The sequence below is a fragment of the Crinia signifera genome, chromosome 1, assembly GCF_055691185.1.
Source record: "Crinia signifera chromosome 1, ASM5569118v1, whole genome shotgun sequence".
In the NCBI taxonomy this organism is placed as follows: Eukaryota; Metazoa; Chordata; class Amphibia; order Anura; family Myobatrachidae; genus Crinia; species Crinia signifera.
The window spans coordinates 375,973,422-375,994,842 of NC_139217.1; the positions used below are offsets into that span (position 1 = coordinate 375,973,422).

The 21,421-nt window shown below is 44.2% G+C and overlaps 1 protein-coding gene across 8 annotated transcripts in view; it reads left to right on the forward strand.

The window, feature by feature from the left end:
• Positions 1-21,421, forward strand: part of ATXN2 (ataxin 2) — a 78,538-nt gene that overhangs the window by 32,271 nt on the left and 24,846 nt on the right. For all 8 annotated transcript variants that reach the window (XM_083151412.1, XM_083151411.1, XM_083151415.1 and 5 more), the window contains 6 exons: positions 9,088-9,159; positions 12,210-12,360; positions 13,367-13,512; positions 16,681-16,772; positions 17,494-17,691; positions 20,956-21,140. In XM_083151412.1, coding sequence (XP_083007538.1) covers positions 9,088-9,159; positions 12,210-12,360; positions 13,367-13,512; positions 16,681-16,772; positions 17,494-17,691; positions 20,956-21,140 — 844 coding nt within the window. The remainder of the gene's footprint in view (positions 1-9,087; positions 9,160-12,209; positions 12,361-13,366; positions 13,513-16,680; positions 16,773-17,493; positions 17,692-20,955; positions 21,141-21,421) is intronic.

Genomic DNA, 21,421 nt, shown 5'->3' on the forward strand with positions numbered 1-21,421 from the left:
TTTTCTCATAATTGTGTATATAATTTGATATTAATATTGATATTTTTAACGCTGACAATCCCACATCATTGATGATTTCAGCACTGCTACGGTGTGCATATTGTTGTACAATTGTACTGAGCTGTCCAATTACAATGAGAGATAAGAGCCAAGGGTGCATTTAAAGCGGGTTCATGATCATAACCTTGTGTGGTGTGGACCGAAATACTTTAGCGCTCCCTACAGTCTTTACCAGTATTTGAATTGCTCCAGACTCTTAAACCAGAATCTAAAAGCCTGCAGTAAGTTGGCAGCTATTTGTATTTCTCAGACACAGACTGGGACTGTGAGAGCTGCCTGCACTGGGGCATATCTTCTGATATCTGCATCAGGAGCTTACTGAATTTTAAATGTACTTTTCCTTCCTTATTTCATTTTTCCCTATTCAGTCACCATGGTTAACATGGATATCGAGAATGTGTAACATCCTGCACTTTTGTTTGCTTATAATAAAATCACTTTATTACAACCCACATTCGTATCAATCCATTATACTGGGCTTCATAGAGACATTATTTGGTTACACCAAGGAGGTGAGCGCAGGGCCAACCAACCTATTCCTTATACATTTGGGAGTGTGGACACACTCTAGCTCGGCAGCCCCTTCGTCCACATAGGGTAATTAGAGCGCGGGCAGAACTCCAATATAATACCACTATTGCAACCTAATCAAGCATTTACAAATGTAATTGGAGGGTCTAAAATCTACCTTTTCCCATATATTTTTTTTTAACTTAAGCTTTCTTGCACAGGTTCATAATCTGTAGCCTGAAATTGAAGAGGTGTGTCAGAAATGTGTATGGTCAGTCTGAGCAGGCTGAACAGTGGTATGGTTCACTCCTTAAGAGACCAAGGCATTGCTGGGTATGCAGGCTATGGGGCAGATTCAAATTATTACGCACCGGAAGCCACAAGAGGGCGCCCAATGGAGGAGCTATTCAGATGTAGCTCCGTTTGGGCACGTATGGCTGGTGGTGTGGTCATTTCAGCATGCACCCCCTGGGGTGTCAAGCTAAAATGTGCGAAAACTCACCTATTTGAGTGCACAAACAGTACTTTTTGCATTGTGCTTATTAGTTTGGTCAAGTTTAGCTGCTAAGTGCGGTCAATCCCAACCTTAAAAAAAAAAAAATTATGAAAACACCAATTTGAATATCTCCCTGCAATCTTCCGTAAATTTTAGATGGGAGATCTGGCGCAATGAAATTATCAGTTATTTATATAGTGCACACACATTCCACTACCAGTATCTTTTCTTCCTCTACCTCCCCCATGGCAGCCCTCACTCATGGGTTTCTCCCTTCTGGGTAGTGCATTTGGAAAGGAAAGAAAGACACCAGTCCCAGCCCCCATAAAAGGGCTCCTCCTCCTTCCTCCTGTGTCTTTTTTTCCTTTCCGGGTAAGTGCAGGTGTAGGAGGTGGACACTGGCTACCTGAGAAAGGCTTCCTGGAGGTCTCTGCGGCGGTTCTTACCCCCTGCAGATGACCAGGTCTCCCTGTTCGTTGGAGACAGATTTCATGGCCGCATGCGGTCCCCCCCGGGGGCAGCTACAGGCGGTGGCGTCCGCAGGAGTGACGCGTGGGGCGGCGCGGGATAGCGTTGCCGCGTCACTGCCTGGCCCGTGTGCTGTGCACAGAACGGGCGGACGTCGGCGGCAGCGCGTGGCAGCGTGCGCGGCGCCGGCGTGTGACGCGTTTCCGCTGCGAGCGGAGGCGTACATTAGCCGGCGCCTGCAGCAGGACAAGGGAGTCAGCGCGGGTGTCACCACAGGATCTGAGGTCTCACAACTACCGGGTAAGGCGCCGGTGGCGCACGCTGCTACACAGTTCTTTCCTCAAGTAGCGGACAGATGTCTTAGTGCTGGGAGCTTACTATTTCATTTTCTCCCTGTCAAACTGTTAGACGGTTATTTCAGTGACTGTGCGCTGCTGCCATGGAGGAAGAGCGCAGTATAAGGAAGTCAGGGTAAGCTACTAAGTGCTGTGTGTGTCCACCTATGTTAGAGTTAGTTTGACTAGCTTACTTAGTGAGTTGTTTTGGTTTTTTTAGGTCAGAGACCAGCAAGGATAAAGAAAGTAGATCTAAGCATAAGAAGCCACATTTGGATAAATGTGCAGCATGTGAAAAGGGGTTACCTCAAAAGCATGTCGGCATACTGTGTGACGGTTGTAAAACCCCCCAACTGCAGCCAGCTCAAATGGCAGGCTTGGTAGAGATGTTGACTGCTGCATTAGCTGAGAAGTTTGTGGCTAAAGCAGATGTGGAGAAAAAGTCATCCAAAAGAAAGCATATTATTGCCAGTGAGGACTCTGATGATTCAGTCCGGCAATCTACCAGTGCAGCTGTGCCAGATTTTGATCTGGATCAAGGGGATGAGGAGCCTAGCCAGGATAAGGTGGAGGCTGAGGTTAACCCCGATATGATCGATAATCTGCTAAACTTGATATATAAATCATTAAATATCGATGATCCACAAGAGGATCTCAGTCTACAGGAAATGCTGTTTAAGGACAAAAAGCGCAAAGGGAAAGTGTTTCCCCTATCCAATACCCTGAAAGATGTGATTTCAGAGGAGTGGAAACACCCAGATAGACGAGTGGTGACATCAAGCAGAGTCAGCAAGATGTACCCATTTGATAAACAACAGGTGGCCTCTTGGGAGGTACCACCGAAAGTGGACGCAGCAGTGGCGAGGTTGTCCAGAAAAAACACATTGCCTCTTGAAGAGGCCAATATTTTCAAAGACCCTATGGAAAGAAAGATTGAGTTGGGTCTTAGGAAACAACAGTTGGTGGCAGGCACCGCTTTAAAGCCAGCAGCGGCTATGGCCGTGACATCCAGAGTGCTGAGAGGATGGTGCCAGCAACTTGAAAGTGACATGCTGGATGGCCTCAAGAGATCTGAGTTACTCAGAATGGTGCAGGATGTACAACTTGCGGTTGAATTCCTATGCGAAGCATCATTAGATTCTGTGCGCCTGGCGGCAAGGGCCGGAGCCACAGCGGCTGCCACTAGAAGAGCCCTCTGGCTAAAGCCCTGGGCGGCGGACGTACAGTCTAAGAATAGACTGTTATCAATGCCTTTTCAAGGGGACTATCTTTTTGGAAAACAATTAGATGATTTAGTGTCCAAAATTTCAGGGGGAAAATCAGTGTGGTTACCCCAAGACAAGGCGGCTAAGAAGACACCGCCACCGAGGTTCAATAGATATCAGCAGGAGTTCAGAGAGTCACGGGCATATAGGCCAGGAAGGCCGTACAGAAGGGGATCTTGGGTTTCCAGGGCCAATTTTCGAGGCCAAGGGAACAAAGAGAGCAGGTTCGCCTCCAAAAAAGACCCCCAATGACGCCAACCCACAAAAAGTGGGAGCCAGGTTGCTGAAGTTCCAAAGCGCCTGGCAGGAATCCACATCGGACGAGTGGGTTCTGGAGGTAGTCCGTTCGGGCTACAAGATAGACTTTTTAAGGAAACCAGGCGACTTCCTGGTTCAGTCTCCCATTCCAGAGGATTTGGAAGAGAGGAGAGCGCTGTTATCCAGCTTGGAGGAAATGCTGGACCAAGAGGTAGTCAGCGTGGTGGCAAAACCGCAACAGTTTCAGGGATGGTTCTCCCGATTCTTTGTGGTGAGGAAGGCCACAGGAGGATTTCGGACGATTCTAGATTTACGCAGACTGAACAAATTCATAAGAATAAAGTCGTTCAGGATGGAGTCAATAAAATCAGTTATGCTGGATCTCAATCAAAGCGACTTCATGTCCTCAATAGACCTCAAGGACGCTTATCTTCACGTCCCGATCTTCGAAGGGCATCGGAAGTTTCTGAGGTTCAGGGTACAAGGGGTCACCTATCAGTTCAATGCGCTTCCCTTCGGACTGGCAACGTCGCCCAGAACGTTTACCAAGGTGTTGGTGGTCATAATAGCATGGCTAAGAAGAAAGGGGATAAGGCTGTACCCTTATCTGGACGACATCCTGATTGTGGCAGAATCAGAGGACCTTCTAATACAACACACGGCGGAAGTGGTAAACTGCCTAAAATACCATGGGTGGCTCATAAACGAGAAAAAAAGTCATCTCGCCCCAACTCAGAAAATTCAGTATTTGGGAGTAATCTTAAATACTCGAGACATGAAGGTATCTCTGACAGAAGTCAGGAGAAACAAGCTGTTGAAAAAAGTAGAATGGATGAGAAAGAGGTCAGTGGTCTCATCGCGGGACTGCATGGAGACCTTGGGGCTCATGTCAGCAGCCCTAGAAACAATACCATGGTCCCGGTTTCACATGCGAAAGCTACAGGCGTGCTTCCTGTTACAATGGGACAAAGACAGCAAGGAATTGAGCCAGCGGATAACACTGTCAAAGGCCGCCAAGAAAGATTTGGATTGGTGGTCCGATACGGAACGTCTGGTACAAGGAAGAAGCTTCGCCACCAGACAGCAGGTGGTGATCACGACAGACGCCAGCCAGTATGGCTGGGGGGCAACCTGTGCCGACCAGATAGCTCAAGGCCACTGGTCGAGAGAATGGCAAGCGTCCCACTCCAACCTAAGAGAGATGGAGGCGGTGTATCGGGCATGCGCTCACTTTCAGGATCAAGCGCAGGACAGAGAACTGGTTGTAAGATCGGACAATCAGGCGGTGGTGTCCTATATAAATCACCAAGGGGGCACGAAAAGCAGGGCACTATTAGAGCAGCTCTCCAAAATCGTCGAGTGGGCAGAAACCAAGGTGGTAGGCATCTCGGCAGTATTTCTTGCAGGCAAGGACAATGTGATAGCAGACCGGCTGAGCAGAGAGAAATGCTTGCCAGGCGAGTGGGCCCTCAACAGCACAATCTTCGACAGTTTAGTGAGAAAGTGGGGCAGGCCACAAGTAGATTTGATGGCAACAGAAGGGAACAAGAAAGTACCAGTCTACTTTTCAAGATTCCGGGAGCCCCAGGCCGCTCAAGTCGACGCCCTGACAGCAGTTTGGGACATGGACACGGCATATGTCTTTCCTCCAATACCGGTAATCCCAAGACTGCTAAAGAAAATTCAAAGGGAGAATGTACAAGTCATAACGATTCTTCCTTACTGGCCCCGGAGGCCATGGTTCAGCACGGTGTGCAGACTGGCAGTAGACGGCCCGTGGAAATTGCCAGCAATTCCAGACTTGCTATCGCAGGGACAAGTAACGAGGGCACAACCCCTGTCTTGGAACCTGACGGCCTGGTTACTGAGACCAAGGCATTAGAGGCAAAAGGATTTGACAAGGAGGTTATCGGGACGCTACTCCAAGCCAGAAAAAGTTCCACAATGAAGACATACTATCGAATGTGGAAGAGGTACATATACTGGGCAAGAAACGAGCAGAAAGACCCAAAGTTAGTGGCGACAATATTGAGCTTCCTACAGAAAGGCCTACAGATGGGCCTCTCAGCTAGTACCCTGAAGGTGCAAATATCAGCACTATCCTCTATGCTAGACTGGGACGTGGCAAACAACAGGGATGTGCGCCGGTTCATGCAAGCAGTGAAAAGACTGAAACTAAGGGTCAGAAATCCGTTGCCACCGTGGGATTTAAACCTGGTACTGGGTGTTTTCATGGAGGACCCTTTCGAACCAATACATGAAATACCACTCAAATTGCTATCTTGGAAAGTGCTATTTCTGGTGGCCATAACTTCAGCCCGCAGGGTCTCAGAGTTGCAGGCACTATGGATAGATGAACCTTATCTCAATTTCTATGAAGATAAAGTAACTCTAAGAACAAATCCACAGTTTGTGCCGAAGGTCGCATCAGAATTCCATGTAAATCAGGAAATTGTGCTCCCATCCTTTTGCTCCAACCCGTCGAACAGCAAGGAGGAGCGTCTTCATATGTTGGACGTTGTCAGGGCCCTGACAGTGTACAAACAGAGGTCAGCAGCAGTGCGACAAGCAAGGAACCTGTTTATACTGATGGAAGGACACAGAAAAGGTCAGGCGGCGTCCAAACAAACGCTATCAAGGTGGATCAGAGAATGCATCTTAAAAGCATATCAAATAAGAGGCGCAGTACCGCCTGAAGGACTTAAAGCTCACTCCACAAGGTCGGTCGCCTCATCCTGGGCGGAGAAAGAATCCGCTTCAGTTTTAGAACTATGCAAAGCGGCAGGGTGGTCGTCGGTGCATACCTTCACAAGGCATTACAGAGTCGATGTGATGTCATCATCAGATGCCAAGTTTGGGAGAAGAATCCTGAGCGCGGCAGTCTTGTGAAGAAGTAGAAGAAAAATTATTATTATTTGATTATTATAGCCGAAATAGGCTCATGTTTCAGTTACGTGAGTATTAACCCCCCCTGTGTTGGCATACTGCTTGGGTATGACCCATGAGTGAGGGCTGCCATGGGGGAGGTAGAGGAAACACCGGGTTATTACCTGGTAATGGGTTTTCCTCTACTCCACCATGGCAGCATATATTCCCGACCCTCACTGGTTGTTATTTTGTGGTGTGTACTAACCTGTTATGTTTTTTAGCTGGAGAATTTAAAGACACAGGAGGAAGGAGGAGGAGCCCTTTTATGGGGGCTGGGACTGGTGTCTTTCTTTCCTTTCCAAATGCACTACCCAGAAGGGAGAAACCCATGAGTGAGGGCTGCCATGGTGGAGTAGAGGAAAACCCATTACCAGGTAATAACCCGGTGTTTCTTCAGGGTTCCTGGTACCACAGGGCAACACCAAGGAGCGGTTTCTCTGGCGTTGCTAGTTACTTGTGCGGCTCCTCCGTTCACTCTGATTCGCCAGAGCTTGCAGGAGGTGATAAATGCCGTCAGGGGTGTCGGGAGCAGCAGCGTCAGAGTTTATATGACTACTGGCACTGCGTGCTTAGGGGGGTATTCAATCTTCGGGTCACGGCAGACGAGCTTGCTCGCCTGCCGTGACCCAGTCCCGTTCTCGGTCAGCTCGACCGAGAACATGCAGGCGGGATTCAATGTCCCGCCTGCAGCGGGACGAGAAGGGGGCGTGGCCGCGAGTTGCGGCCGGGAAGTGACGAGATGCAGCCGGCAGCTCGTCACTTCCCGGCTGTTCTCGGCAGAACGAGCCCGACAGCTAGAGATGTCGGGCTCGTTCTGCCAGGAAACCCTGTTCAATGCTGTCGGGGAAGACAGCATTGAATAGGGCCAGTCGAGCATCTCCCCCACGGGAGATGCTCGACGGCGATTGAATATCCCCCCTTAGTGTAAAAATAAAAAAATGCTTGGTATTGCCTGAAGCACCAACAAAAAAACTAAGGGTCCTATGCTAGGAGGCGGTGTTCTAGGGGAGATGAGCTAGGGATGCTAGGAAGCTCAAAAGCTTTGGAGATTGGTGCCTGGTCCTCTGGATCTGCCTACAACCCTGATGTCATCCCTGTGGTTCCAGGAACCTCGAAGGTAGGTCTACCATAACTCCTATTTTTGGATTGTGGGAGGAAACTGGAGTAAACCCACATAAGCATGGGGAGAATATACAAACTCTGCATAGTTAGGGCCATGTGGCATCAAACACATGACCTCAATGCTCTGAGACAGTACTGCTAACCATTTCACCATCCATGCTGCTCTATGTAATTTAAATCCGGCCCCATGTGTTTGTTTCTCTGGTTTGGAGAGGCTCTAACCCAGTGGTAGCCAACCCTAGCCCTCGAGAGCTACCAACAGTGCAGGTTTTGCAGGTCTCCTCACAGAATCACAAGTGAGCTAATTAGCTCCATCTGTGGATCTTTTAAAATGTCTCAGTGATTGAGTGCAGCTGTGCAGCAGCTAGGTTGTCTGGGAAATGTGAACTGTTGGTAGCTCTCGAGGGCTAGGGTTGGCTACCACTGTTCTAACCCACCAAAAAGGTATCCTCTGTGAGGGAAAGGTGTGTAGCAGAAGGGAAGCAACTGCTGCATGCATAGTAGGTGAAGGACCTAACCTGCCGCAGCCACTTAAGACCTCTGTGTGGCATTGAAAGTCTAATCTACTGTGGTAGGGTACTCTGGGGCAGATTTATTAAGCTTGGAGAAGTGATAAACTGGAGATAAAGCGGAGAAAAGGTAAAAGGAGATAAAGCACCAGCCAATCAACTCCCAACTGTCTTTTTCAAACACAGCTGATTGGCTGGTGCCTTATCTCCTTTTACCTTTTCTCCGCTTTATCTCCAGTTTATCACTTCTCCAAGCTTAATAAATCTGCCCCACTGTTCCCTCAAACAACACATGATGGAATAGTAAAGACTCTTGCTGGATGGTAAGAATGTCAGCTTTGGTAACCTAGGGAAAGTTGGACTGGGCACTGATCAAGTTCCTTGCTAGAGGTTGGGAAAAGGTCATTATTGGAGTGAAGTGATTTAATCTGATATTTGTCTCCGTCTTGAGCAGACATGGAACTAGAAGTATCTAACATTTTGAAACTCTATACAATATTACTGTTTTTGACCATGTATTCTTTTCTCCAGTGGTGTGATATGGTATGATGATCATCATCTAAACCTTTTCTAAACCTTGTTGCCATACCACATTGTCACAGAGCAGGATTAGAGCTAAAATGTGTGTTTGTAAACGTAATAAATAATGATTAACTCTGTGTAGTGGAAACCAAGGGTAAGTAGTGTTGGTATGACCACTTTCATTCTGCAGGACTTGTATAAGTGTCTAATCAATTGTGACTTGTATTTCTATCCTTTCAGATTCATGTCAGGTTTCATCTTCGGGTGCAATCACCGGCTATGGCCGATTTTATGTCTATGCAATTTGCCTTGAATTCCCTTCAGCCCAGAACCATAGATTTTGATTAGATTTACTTGCAGTTTGACTATACTAGAACACTAGATTTGACAAAATAGTCAACATTGACCTGCCTACGCGGCCTACTATTGCTATAATGACCTTGCAGGGCCACACATCTGCTTCACAAGCTGTGTGTACACTGTGCGATATGCACTGACTTTTCTTCCTATTTTGGCTATATAGTCAAAACTGTGTAAGTGCCTTTAGTTGCCTGCGAAATGCTGGTCATTTATGGGTTACATTCAGTGGGCTAAATCTCTTCATCTTCTTCTAGGGCTCAAAATGTGAAGTAAATGTGAAAAATGGTAGTGTTTATGAAGGCGTTTTTAAAACTTATAGTCCTAAGGTAAGTGGTGGCGTGGCACGACGTCTTACTTTGTGAGTGGATGGAATGTTTGTGCAGTTTATTTTCTAAAATGTGTGAGTCTCTAATCCTATCTGTCTATAGCTGGATGGATGATAGAATGGAGTGTAGACTTAGTGACTTGGGGGGTTGTAATTCAGACCTGATCGCCGCTGAGTGAATTGGCAGCATCCATCTATCGGGTAGTCGGCACCCCGCTAGAGTGTAATCACACTGTGCGAATTTGTAGCAGAGCGAAAATGTCCAAAGTCCTTTGTTACTGGGTCAGCGTTGAATGGTTTTTCCACTGGGCACCCCCCCCCCTGATGCCAACTGCCAGTCAATCAAATGGCTAGCGAAAGAACCCATAGCAGGATTACTTTGCTAGCTGGTATTGAGCACACATGTGCAGTGCATCTATTGCCCGCTGTACAAATTTGCATTGCAGCGATCAGGTCTGAATCGGGCCCTTTTGAGGCATGCTTTTACATCAAGGAAACTATTTTCAGGAAACATTCATGTGTATGCCACAATGGTTAAAGATGAGAATTATGTCAGGACATCACATTCCAGCATGAAACACCCTCCTTTTCCACCTTTTTTTTTTTTTTTTTTTACTCTTTCACCTTTGTTACTTCTCCTGTTGCCTGTTCCCATCTTTGCAATCTCTTTAATTACTCAATCACACCAGGCATTGTCCCCTATACATATACCCTGGTCTCACACATACTTTAAAAAACCATCATAGATCGTAACATGCCCTCCAAAAATGATCCTCCAATTTGCCTCCAGACTCCTTGAGCATATTGTCTACAACTGCCTTTTTAGACTCCACAAACTGTCCTCACAAAAGACAGCAATTGCCTCATTGCTGCCAAACCCAAGGTACACTACTCTCTGCTAATTTGCCTTCGCATTTCTGGTGGTTTTGACACACTGCACTACCTTCACTTCCTTGGTCTGCAAGATGCTGCCCTCTGCTGGCTCTTTCTCCATCTCTTGTCCTTACGGTGCCCCCAACCCAGCCCCTAAGGAGCTGATAATCTTCATACCTTCCTGCAAAACTACACTGTCCACAATTTTTGTCTATTGAAGATCTCTTCAAGTCCTCAATAATGTTGTCTCTGAAGTTTTCCTTGACTCCTCAATCTCCTTCAAACCACACATTCACTACCTTTTTTACACTCTTGACCTACTTGTCTCAGAAATATTTTTAGGCGTACATCCTCATCCACACTAACATTGGAAGTGGTTAAATGCACATTAAAATACAGTAACCACCTCCTTTCTGCCCCCCCCCCCTTTTAAGGCCCCCATACACTACGCGATTTGGGCCCGATTTCACCCGATTCTGGAGGATCGGGCTGATGAATCGGGTGACAATTGCCCAAATCACGTAGGGTATGACATCCAATCTGATCCGATGCGTGGTCTCGGATCAGATCTGGATGTCGGACGGTCTGCACATAATATAAATCTTATGTGCAGCCGGCATTGAGCTGGTCTGGGGGAGTGAGGACCGGAGAGCAGTCCATGTGTGATGCAGAGGGGGTAGTCAGGTGGCGGGGAGCGGTGTCAGGTCCAGCTGTCGGAGGGGTAGTGAGCTAGCGGGTGGACTGGAGACTAGGTAGCGGCAGGCGGGGAGCACGGCGCATAACAGAGTCCGGGTAGCGGCGAGCGGGAGAATAGGAAACATCCTATTCAAAAGACTGGGCGGCTGCTGATTGACCGAGAGCTCAGCCAATCAGCGCCCGCCCTGCCCGCCCAGTCTTTTGAATAGGATGTTTCCTATTCTCCTGCTCGCCGCTACCCGGACTCTGTTAAGCGCTGTGCGCTCTGTGCTCCCCGCCTGCCGATACCTAGTCTCCAGTCCACCCGCAAGCTCACTACCCCTCCTGCAGCTGGAATGGACCCCGCTCCCCGTCACCTCTCCTGCCGCTAGCTGACTACCCCCTCTGCATCACCCACGGACCGGACTGGTCTCTGGTCCCCGCTCCCCCAGACGGACCCCTGACGCTCCCCCCAGACCCTGCTCTCCCACAGCTCCCCCAGATTTACATGTGATCGATTCGATTTATCACATGTAAAAAAATGGCACATCAGGAGCTTCCGGGGGAGCTCAGGGGAAGTCGGGCCGACATTAGGCCGACTTGTCCTTAGGTCAAGTCGGCGTAGTGTATGGGGGCCTTTAGAATCCCAATATCTTTGCTCCCCAAATGCATGCCACTTCTCCTGCCAATTAAGTGTAAAGGTTGCTGATGCAGCAATGTTTCTAAACTATGGGGCATATCCAAATAATTGCATTAATTTTTTGGGCTGAATAGTAAATGGGCACAACTTTAGCCCAGTGGTCATTCTCATGCTATCCGATAATATCCTACTATTTTTCCCGGGGATAACAATGTGTTACCTTTTGTAAGACTGGTCTTTTAAGGACTGGTTAATCTAGGGAAGTGGTTCCCAACCCTGGTCCTCAAGTACACCCAACAGTGCATGTTTTCCAGGTCACCCAGCAGGTGCACTCATTATTCAGGCACATTTGAAAAGATCCACAGGTGGAGCTAATTATAGCACTTGTGATTCTGTGTGGAGACCTGCAAAACATGCACTGTTGAGGGTACTTGAGGACCAGGGTTTGGAACCACTGATCTAGGGTTTTGCATTGCATGCTGCAGTCACAAGAAGTGTAGTCCCAGTTAAGTACCAGCTAATTGTATAGACCCCACGGGATCCATTAAACCTACTGTCCTTGTCCTGTGTTGTAGTGCAGAGTGCACTTTAAATACTTCAATTCAATATCACACTATCCTCTCCCGTTACTTTAGATGCAATTGAATAGCCCCAATGTTTCCTTGCTTTGCTCATTTGTTTATGTACTTTGTCTGTGGAACCCTTGTAGTGCCAATCTAAATAAAGGAGCGAAAAATAATCATTGCTTAGAGATGGGGGGGGGGGGGGGTGGTGGTGGTGGTGGTGGTACTATATGTTCCTTGTTTAGATACCTATTTAGACACAATGGTTCCTGTTAACACCCTTTCACTTTTGTTTTGCAGTGTGACTTAGTGCTTGATGCAGCTCATAAGAAAAATAAAGACTCTACTGGGGGGCCAAAGCGTGAAGACATAGTGGATAGTATATTATTCAAGTCTTCCGATTTTGTTGTGGCACAGTTCAAAGACATGGATGTCAATTATGCAAAAAGAGGTAATTTTTTTTTTACTTCTAGTTAATATGTGGATACAGGTTTGTTTATTTTATTTTTTTTACTTGTACATGGTGTGTGTCTTGCTTCTATGTATTTAATATATTCTCTATTTGTAAGGGCCTAGTGGCATTGATTTTATTAATGTTTTATAGTCCTGAGATCGGTGAAGGTAATTGTATCTAGAGCTCATATCTAAGCCAATATCGCACTGTGTAGCCCCAAAAATACTGCAGTGTAAGTAAATAGTCCTACCTGAATAATAGTCATGACATTTTAATAAACTGGGCCTTAAGGACGGTCTTCTATTGATTGATCGCACTTGATCTCCTGTCTGGAGATCACAGGGCGATACTTTCTTTTCTTTTTCTTTTTTTTTTTTTTTTATGTGCTGATTGCTCTTATTATGGTCTGTCTCAAAAAAACTAATGAACATGCTGCAAAAAAAGTTCAGTTTAAGTGCTCAGACAGGTGATGTTTTATGCACGTTTTAGCTCGCCACCCCTGTGTTTGCAAACTGAGATTCCGGCAACTATCTGCAATACTTGAACATTATTTTTTTGCAAAATTTTATGCAATTTTATGCAAAACTCCACATTGTCCCAATTCATTGCTGACATATGAGAGTCTTTAATTGTCTCAATACAGGAATTATTTTCTTTCCACCGCATGCATTCCGGGATGCTGTGCACACCATCACAGTGATATTGGTGGTCACAGGCCAACTGCCTGAGGGATTGTTCATTAGCATGAAACCAGCTCTACAGAAATGCAGAACCGATTTCCAATATAAAATGCTAGTTATGCAGCAGCAGGGCATGGGATACGACCGTGCCAGTTAAGTGTTTAATATTGCACACAAGCCAAATAACCAAAGTTTGTTCTTGAAGTGGTCCTTGACCAATGAAATTGACATGTCTTTTGATGGGCTCTGCTTTTTTGGCCAATTTATTTCATATTGACCATAATATTGCAAGCAATCAGTTCATTGTGATTATTTCCTTTCAGATGGATTCACTGACTCTGGTATATCGGCTAAAGTGAACGGTGAGCACAAGGAGAAAGACCTGGAACCATGGGATGGGGGCGAATGCATCGTTAGTAGCAGCTTATCTACTAACAGCGAGGAGCTAGAGTCTTTAGATACAGATGTAGTAAGTAAATGTCTTGCCTCACTCTTTAGTCAAATATGTAACAATTTGATTGTTTATAGGAAGGAATTTACACAAATTCTCTGTCCACTAAGGGGAAGAGGAAACACTGGGGGTATAGCATGGAGGGAAGTCTGGCCACCAATTGGTACACCCTCACAGCCACTGTAACACCTAGCACCAGTGACTAGGTTTGTGTTTTCTGCCTTGGGACTCCATGAGGGGACTGTGTGTGAATGTCCTGGGTAGAGACATGGCTCTTCACCGGTGGTACCGATAAGTGTCTGTCCCACACAATAGACCACGAGGGTAGGGTGAAACAGAACACCACACAGTCCTTTTGCATTTGATTGCTTGAAGTGGGATGCAGAATTGGTGCCCTGTTTGTCAAACAACCTGTGTGGTTTACATCTTAGTGGACTAGCTGCTTCCTTCTCTCCAATGCCCCCAACCCATCCAGAGATATGTATGGCAGCAGTTTTATGCATGCCTTAGCTCTTCTGTGGAGAGTAGTTTGGGCCTGTATACCTCACTTTAGCCAGTCTGGATAGATATTTTAGATCTGCGAACTGCCTTATTGGTTACACTAAATAATGAAGATACTAGATATCTTTCCCCATGGTATGGAAGGAGCCTTGCCACGGCTCAGTCACTGTGTGCCAGCTTATTTAACCTAGTGACCTGGGTATCACTATCCTATAGCCCTACTTAATTCTATATTTCTGCACAACGCTGTATTCTAATTTTGCCATGCTGGGACCTTTTTGATCAGGGTTTTAAGGTGTTCCAAGAATTTAGCACACTGGGTGCTGGTGCTCCTGTATTGCGGATACGAAATCTAGGTGCAGAAGTGCGTATCAGAGTGTGCACACTACACGTTTTTTAAGAAGATAACACACAGAAGGGCTCTTTTAAGCGATATCTTTTAAATTCTTGTCTAGTGTGTATGGTGCTTTAGATGTACAGGTCCCCATCAGACTCGATCGGCATTGCTACAGCATGCATCTTTTGCACAATATTCAGACAGACCTTTTAACTGTATTTCTAATTTTCTGAGATTTTGGATTTGGGGTTTTCATAAACTGGGAGTTATAATCTATATATATATTACTGAAATCTCACTTTGCATGTAATGAGTCTATATAATTTTAGTTTCACCTTTTTAAATTGAATTACTGAAATAGTTTCACCTGTAGAGTCCTCTCATCCCAAGCACTAAAAGGCATTGGGAACGCTTACCTTCTGAACAGACCTTCAACAGGAAACCACAGGTGTTTAGCAAACCACCACTCGTCCACTCTTTGAGCAGCAGGACTTATTTTAGATCAAGTTCTGGTTTTCCCAAGTTCTGTTCCGCAACAATTTCCTGTGGACCAACATTGTATCCCTGCCAGTGTTTCTTGTCCCCCTATGGACTGGAAACACAAATTTTTGTTTTTTACTTCTGCTAAGTGAATACATAATGTAAACTTGTGTTCAGAAGACCTTTTACAATTTGAGGTATTGTTGTAATGTAATATTAAAAAAAATAAAAATAGTTTTTCAGTTTTCTTTTCTTAAATATAAATTTATAGAAGCTTCAAAACAATACATTATAATAGTAATAATAATACATTAGGAAAATATTCTTATAACATATTTTAATGTCTGCACTGACACAGGGTTACAAAATATTGCAACAGTTAGTAATTATACATCACTCTTTCACAAGTGCAGAAATATTAAACAATTAAACAATTAAGATATGAAGAGGGTTGGAGGATCTCCCATAAAGTTCTTTTGAAAGCTTTTCCGTAACGAGTCTCTTATAGGAATTGGTAAAGTTTCAAAATCATTCTTCAATGCATCAAAGAATTTTGGCGAGAGGCTTCCAGACAGTTCATTTGGAATATAAAGAAAGTAGTTTTTTGTGTGGAGTAAGGGTTTTATGGATTGCTCTTACCTGCAGCTTTAGATAATTCTGCTCCTCGAGAAATTCTAGTTTCAGTGGGTGAAATCCCAAAAAGCGCCCATTAATGAGTGAGCAGAGGGAAATTAACCAGATATGTCGTAATAAAATTATAATTTTGTTGCTAAAATCGTTTAAATGCGTTGGTAAAAATATTGAAATAGTTCTGCTGTCATGTGAGACCATTTTAAGATTAGCAGAACTCTCTAAAATTCCCACTTGGCATCCTCTTACAGAGGAAATATATTTAACTACTTTTTCTGTAAAATCGGAAGTGTAAATCGAATACTCCGGCATTTAAAGGAGGTCTTCGGTCGTCACATTAGGGAAGTGTACCAGCCATTTTTAATGTTTTGTCTGTAGCATAGAGTGCTCTTAGGGATTTCATAGAGATTTTATATTCTGTTGATCTTTAGTTAGGGGGTTATTGAAAAATTGTACAGGAGATTTACGGTATCAATCGTATACCACAAGGTAACTCCAAACTGTAATAGTTATATATGTAAACCAACCAAGAGTATTACTTGAGGTACAATAACCGTATAAATTGCAGTGTGTGGTAAATGATGCAGTGCTGCCATAAGGTGTCATCAAATACCCGTTAATAAACACAATGCTTACGTATATAAAAATATAAGTGAAATAAAATGATGACACAATGCTGCCACAAGATGTCTGCAAATACGCAGTTATAAGCACACTTTCAATCACCGGTATATATTACAGGTAGTTATTCTAGGAAATTAGAACGAGCACTCAATAGTGTGTACTCTAGGTACTTGACAGACCAAACTAAGTGAGTACTCACTGTAAATGGTATCTTGCAAAAAAGTCGCACAGATCTAATCTAGTCATTTTTTATTTTGACCATACCTAAAAAATTAGCCCACAAAGCTGTAGGAACAGCAGACACCCAGCAGCTTCCACAAGACAGCGGAGTAAACAGTCTGTACAGGGCAGGTAGGTTCCCAGTTGAAGCACCACACCAGCCAGCGATTTCACTGCAGGACAGTACAGGTCAGAATAAGGACACAATATTTCAGTGGTCCACCAAATTTTTTAGCCCAGGGTATAAAGAGGTCAGCTGCCACTCAATTAGAGACGCAGGGCAGGAACAGCAGACATCCAACGGTCTCCATGATACAGTAGAGTCAATAGATGTCACAGGATATGTTTTCAGTTTTTGATTACTTCTGTTATTGACCATGCTCTTCTGTCCATAGTCTAATGGTTGGGATCCCAATGAAATGTTTCGCTACAATGAAGAAAATTATGGTGTTGTATCAACCTATGACAGTAGCCTTTCCTCTTATACGTAAGTACTTAAGCAGCCATTTCTTCAAAGTTCTATTTGCCTATTTGAAAATTATTTTTAATCTCAAATTACTCACTTAAATTTTGTGGGATTACTAGTGTTAATGTTGTGGGATTATTTTTATTTATGCTTGAAAACCGTTTCCTAGTGGCATAAGGCATTAATGTTCTTTAAAAAACAAACATTAACTTCTGAATACTTTTGACATTGTTCTTCTGGTCTGTTACGTTGTCGGAGGGGTCCTCTGTTTTCCCTCTGAAGTTCTTGTGCGCAGTAGGTTCGGTAGATACATAGCTTCCTTCTGGTATCAGATTGTTCTACAGTAAAAAGGTGATCAAATGGTTGGCGCAAAAAGTGTGGCTTTTATTTATTTTTTAAATCCACCTTTTACATAATTTACCATCGTCGTGGATTATAATTGGTAATAGTAACTTGTGCCTAGCAAAGCAAGGCACCTTGCCCGAAACAGTGAGCGCATTACCACCAAGTTATAGGCACGAACCTTATACTGACCTTTTGACAGTAATAGGGATCGACCTATTGACTGTCTCTATTAACGTGAGATATATTCAACCATACATACTTTCCTGCTTGAGGCTCACAATCCTTTTTTTTTTTTTTTTTTTTTTGGAGCATAGAATTTAGCATTTTTCTTATTTTACTGATCTTTGCTTTTGAAGCCTGCATGCATGTACAATAATTTACGTTTGTTTCACAACAGTGTACCATTGGAAAGGGACAACTCTGAAGAGTATTTAAAGAGGGAAGCTAGAGCTGCTCAAATAGCTGAAGAGATTGAGTCTAGCTCTCAATATAAAGCCCGCGTTGCCTTGGAAAATGATGATCGATCTGAGGAGGAAAAGTACACAGCAGTACAACGGAACATGTGTGAAAGAGAAGGACTTTCTGTGGCTAGTAGGTAAGGTAACCGTTGTATGGGAAAAGTTTAATTTCATTAAGTGTTACTGAGCTGGGTCTGCAAATAGAATCTGTGCAAAGTATACAAAATTCTTGATTTAAAAATGGTGTTGTGCACGACTTCCGGTGTGCGGGGTGCCTAGAGTGGCCGCATTTTAGACCGGTTCCATCCAGCTTCTGGAAAATCTATCTCCATCGCTTCTTCACTACACTATCCCTGAACCTAACGCACACCACTGAATACCTCACATCGGGAGGTTTGCGGTGATATCTATCTGGAGCCAACAAGCCGTATCTCCACCGGAGTCTGGCCTTCAGCGTGGAAGGCCTGCATGACCGCCTGAGTTCGGGTGTGAAATCCGGAGCCATTCTACAGTCGCCGCACGTGGACCGGACTCTAGCCTGAACGCGGCTGCCTGCCTGTGGACTACGGTGACCTGGAGGGGCTGTGCATTGCCAGCTTCGGGGGAGCCCCTCCGTCAGAATCGCCTGCCAGTGCTGGAGCGCCAGTATCCTTGGAAGGAAGCCGCCTGTGGTGTCTGTCTACACAGGCATCCCAGCACTCCTTCGATAACCCTTCTGCTGCGTGGCGGTGCTCCATCCCGGCTCCCATCTGTGTACCTGCCCTGGCCTCCACGTCTGGCACACACTCCTACTGCTGGTGAAGAATCTGCACCCCCCGAGGCTGCCTGTGACTGGAGGAGGCGGACTGGAACAATCACCTTCTCTCCTGACACGGCTAGACGGTGTGGGGTCTCTGCGACAGCGGGAACAGCCAAGGCAAGAGGGAGAGCTCCCACTGTCTGCTTATTGGAACTGGTGAGTGACTTGGTGGGGTGGAGGAACCCAGTTCCTATTACACATTGCCGCACTGCTAATTAAAGAGACTGAGCCATCAGGAGAGTCTGGGTCCACTTGTTAACCATTTAAACCCCACTGACTACTTCCATTCAATCGGGACAACACCATACGCCCTATCACTGGGTACATACCCGGGTGGACCTTCCCTAACTTTCCAAGCAGACTTTGAATCCATGAAGACCTATTATTCTACATTACCATACGGCAGGCATGTCCAAACTGTGGCCCTCCAGCTGTTGTGAAACTACACATCCCAGCATGCCTTGCCATAGTTTTAGCACTCCCTAATAGAAAAACTGTGGCAAGGCATGATGGGACTTGTAGCTTCACAACAGCTGGAGGGCCAAAGTTTGGACATGCCTGCCATAAGGTCTGGTATAAGGTAGGCTGCTGGACCCCATTGCACTCCCAGGTGCATGCACTGCAAGGTGCTTACTTTGACAATACCCAAGGAAAACATTATCCATATTGAACAACAGCACTTGGTTGGCTTCACTATGGCTTCACTACCGCAGTGTATTTCGTAGACTCTGCATAACAAAATCTCCTAGGGGTAATACGGTTATTTCACATTATAGTGCTGATACCTCCTTCTCTGGTGACCCCATACTGTATAATCTACTGGGCTAATTGTATACGTAGAACAACCTGATTCCACTCCAATACAAAGTACAATTATTGGTGAATTTCTACCTATATATTTCAATATTGCTTTCCACACAAACATTGAAAGATAGCAACACTCCTAAAATGTCTGGTAGCAATGTTGTTGCGATCATGCTGGCAACCGAAGTATCATGATTGCTAATGCCTTATTTAAAAAAATTCATAGTAATATCTCTTTTCGACCATTTGAAGGTCTCTCTGGATAATCAGCCTCTCTGTGTTGAAACTCCCACTTTCACACAAAATTCCTCTAAAACTGCTTAGAGTTTGGATGTGAGCCCATGGGACATCCTTACACCCACTGTCTCCACACACGTGGTTGACACAAGCATACCTAAACCCACCTCTGTTACATACTATGGGTAAAACGACTTTTGTACACCTTTGTAATACAATGACATCAGATTTATCCATGACAAAGGATACATATTTAAACATGAAAGAACTGCCAGTGCGGATTTCTCCTGGTTAAAACCAGAACCCTTTGACAACAACATATTTAAACCAGCCTACTATGGAATCCCCCTAGCTTCTTTTCTTCCGAAACGATAAACCTGATTCGGAACTGGCTCCTTATGTCCCCAAGCCCCTTTCGTTATTTGTTGCCCTTGTTTCAGGGCCTTTTTGCTACAGTGACCTGAAATCTTAGGTATTATTTACACAGTAGGACTGACTGCTCTGTTATGTCCTCTCTCAAATGCCTTGGCACACTCAAAAAGGTTATGGTCTAGGATATTTTGCATCAAACACAACCATCTCATCGGAACATTCCTCATAAATATTATAGATGTTTATAAACTACTGTTTTGCAGGATACTTCCTTCCTATATTCAGACCCCGATATTACCGTACACTTAAGATGGCCAGGTTATCCTTACACTTCTCAAGCTATACCTACTTCTGGACATTACATTGCCCAATAAACCATTGGATTACTTATCAGCTGGGTACATTTTGTCTCTGTTTAATGTAGGGTTGTGCCTTAAACATAATCTTCTATAGATTTGGCATATATACAGCACTCCCATCTTTACCCAGCATATTGTGTTCAGTTGGTTTTTGACTATTTAATATAATTGTTGAATTCAACACGAACCGTTGAAACGGTTCTTGTTCACTTAGGTTTGGAAAATTAAGAAAATGTGGTAAAGAAACTTTGCACCATTTAGTTTACAGATATTCAAATAGTGTAACTTTTTTTTTTCCAAACCCAATTGGAAATTATAAATCAAATATTTTTTTTTTTTTTTTTTTTTTTACGTCATACAGTTGAGATTTGTAACACTTTTTGAGAATGCATTTATATGGCTTAAATTTTTATATGTATGTATATACATTATGTACATGTATCTGCATTGCATAATCATGTTGGATGTAGTGATGTGTATGACTTACTACACAGTGATGCAAATGTTTCAATAAATATGTATTTAAAAAAAAAAAAGAAATGGTGTTGTGCAGAAACATCCGATTTACTTTTCTATGGTACAGAGTCCACCATATCTCATACAAGCTATATTACCATAGAGTTGAATTGTATAAAATATTTGCCAAGTTAATCTGTATATACTGCAATTTTTAAATACTAAATGTATTTCACCTTCTTGTTTCTCTTGCAGGCAAGTAAGTTATCTTTGTTAGCCCCTGGGTCCAGTCTGCTTGATTTTTATTTATTTTTTAAAGAGATTAAAGTTTTTTTTGTTTAATTTTTAAAAAAATTTTATTTCCTCTTTTATAGAGAAAATAAGTACGTTCCACCTGGACAGAGGAGTAAAGATGGCATGTCTTGGAGTAGCCACAGTGTAAGGCAAAATTCCCCAAGAATGGGCCAATCTGGATCAGGGCCTATACCCTCAAGAACTGGATCCCATTCTTCAGAGTTCAGTCCTAATTCTGGATCTGACCAAAGAGTAGTTAATGGAGGCAAGTCTGATTAAATCCTACTTAACCGTATTTAATTTGTTTCAGGCACATTGCTCATGCTCTACCTGTGCTAGAGGCAGGGTGGTAAGTGCCCAGCCAATTGTATCACATTCTTTTATTATATCCCCCCCTCCCCCCCTACTACATAAATGGCTTGAGTTGGCACTCGCAAACAATATTGGTAAAACTACACATTAGTACAATAAACCATCTTCCCTCTGTTATATACTTATACATATTTTTAATTTACCTTTTTTGTTTTTATTTGGTTGTGTTTTTTT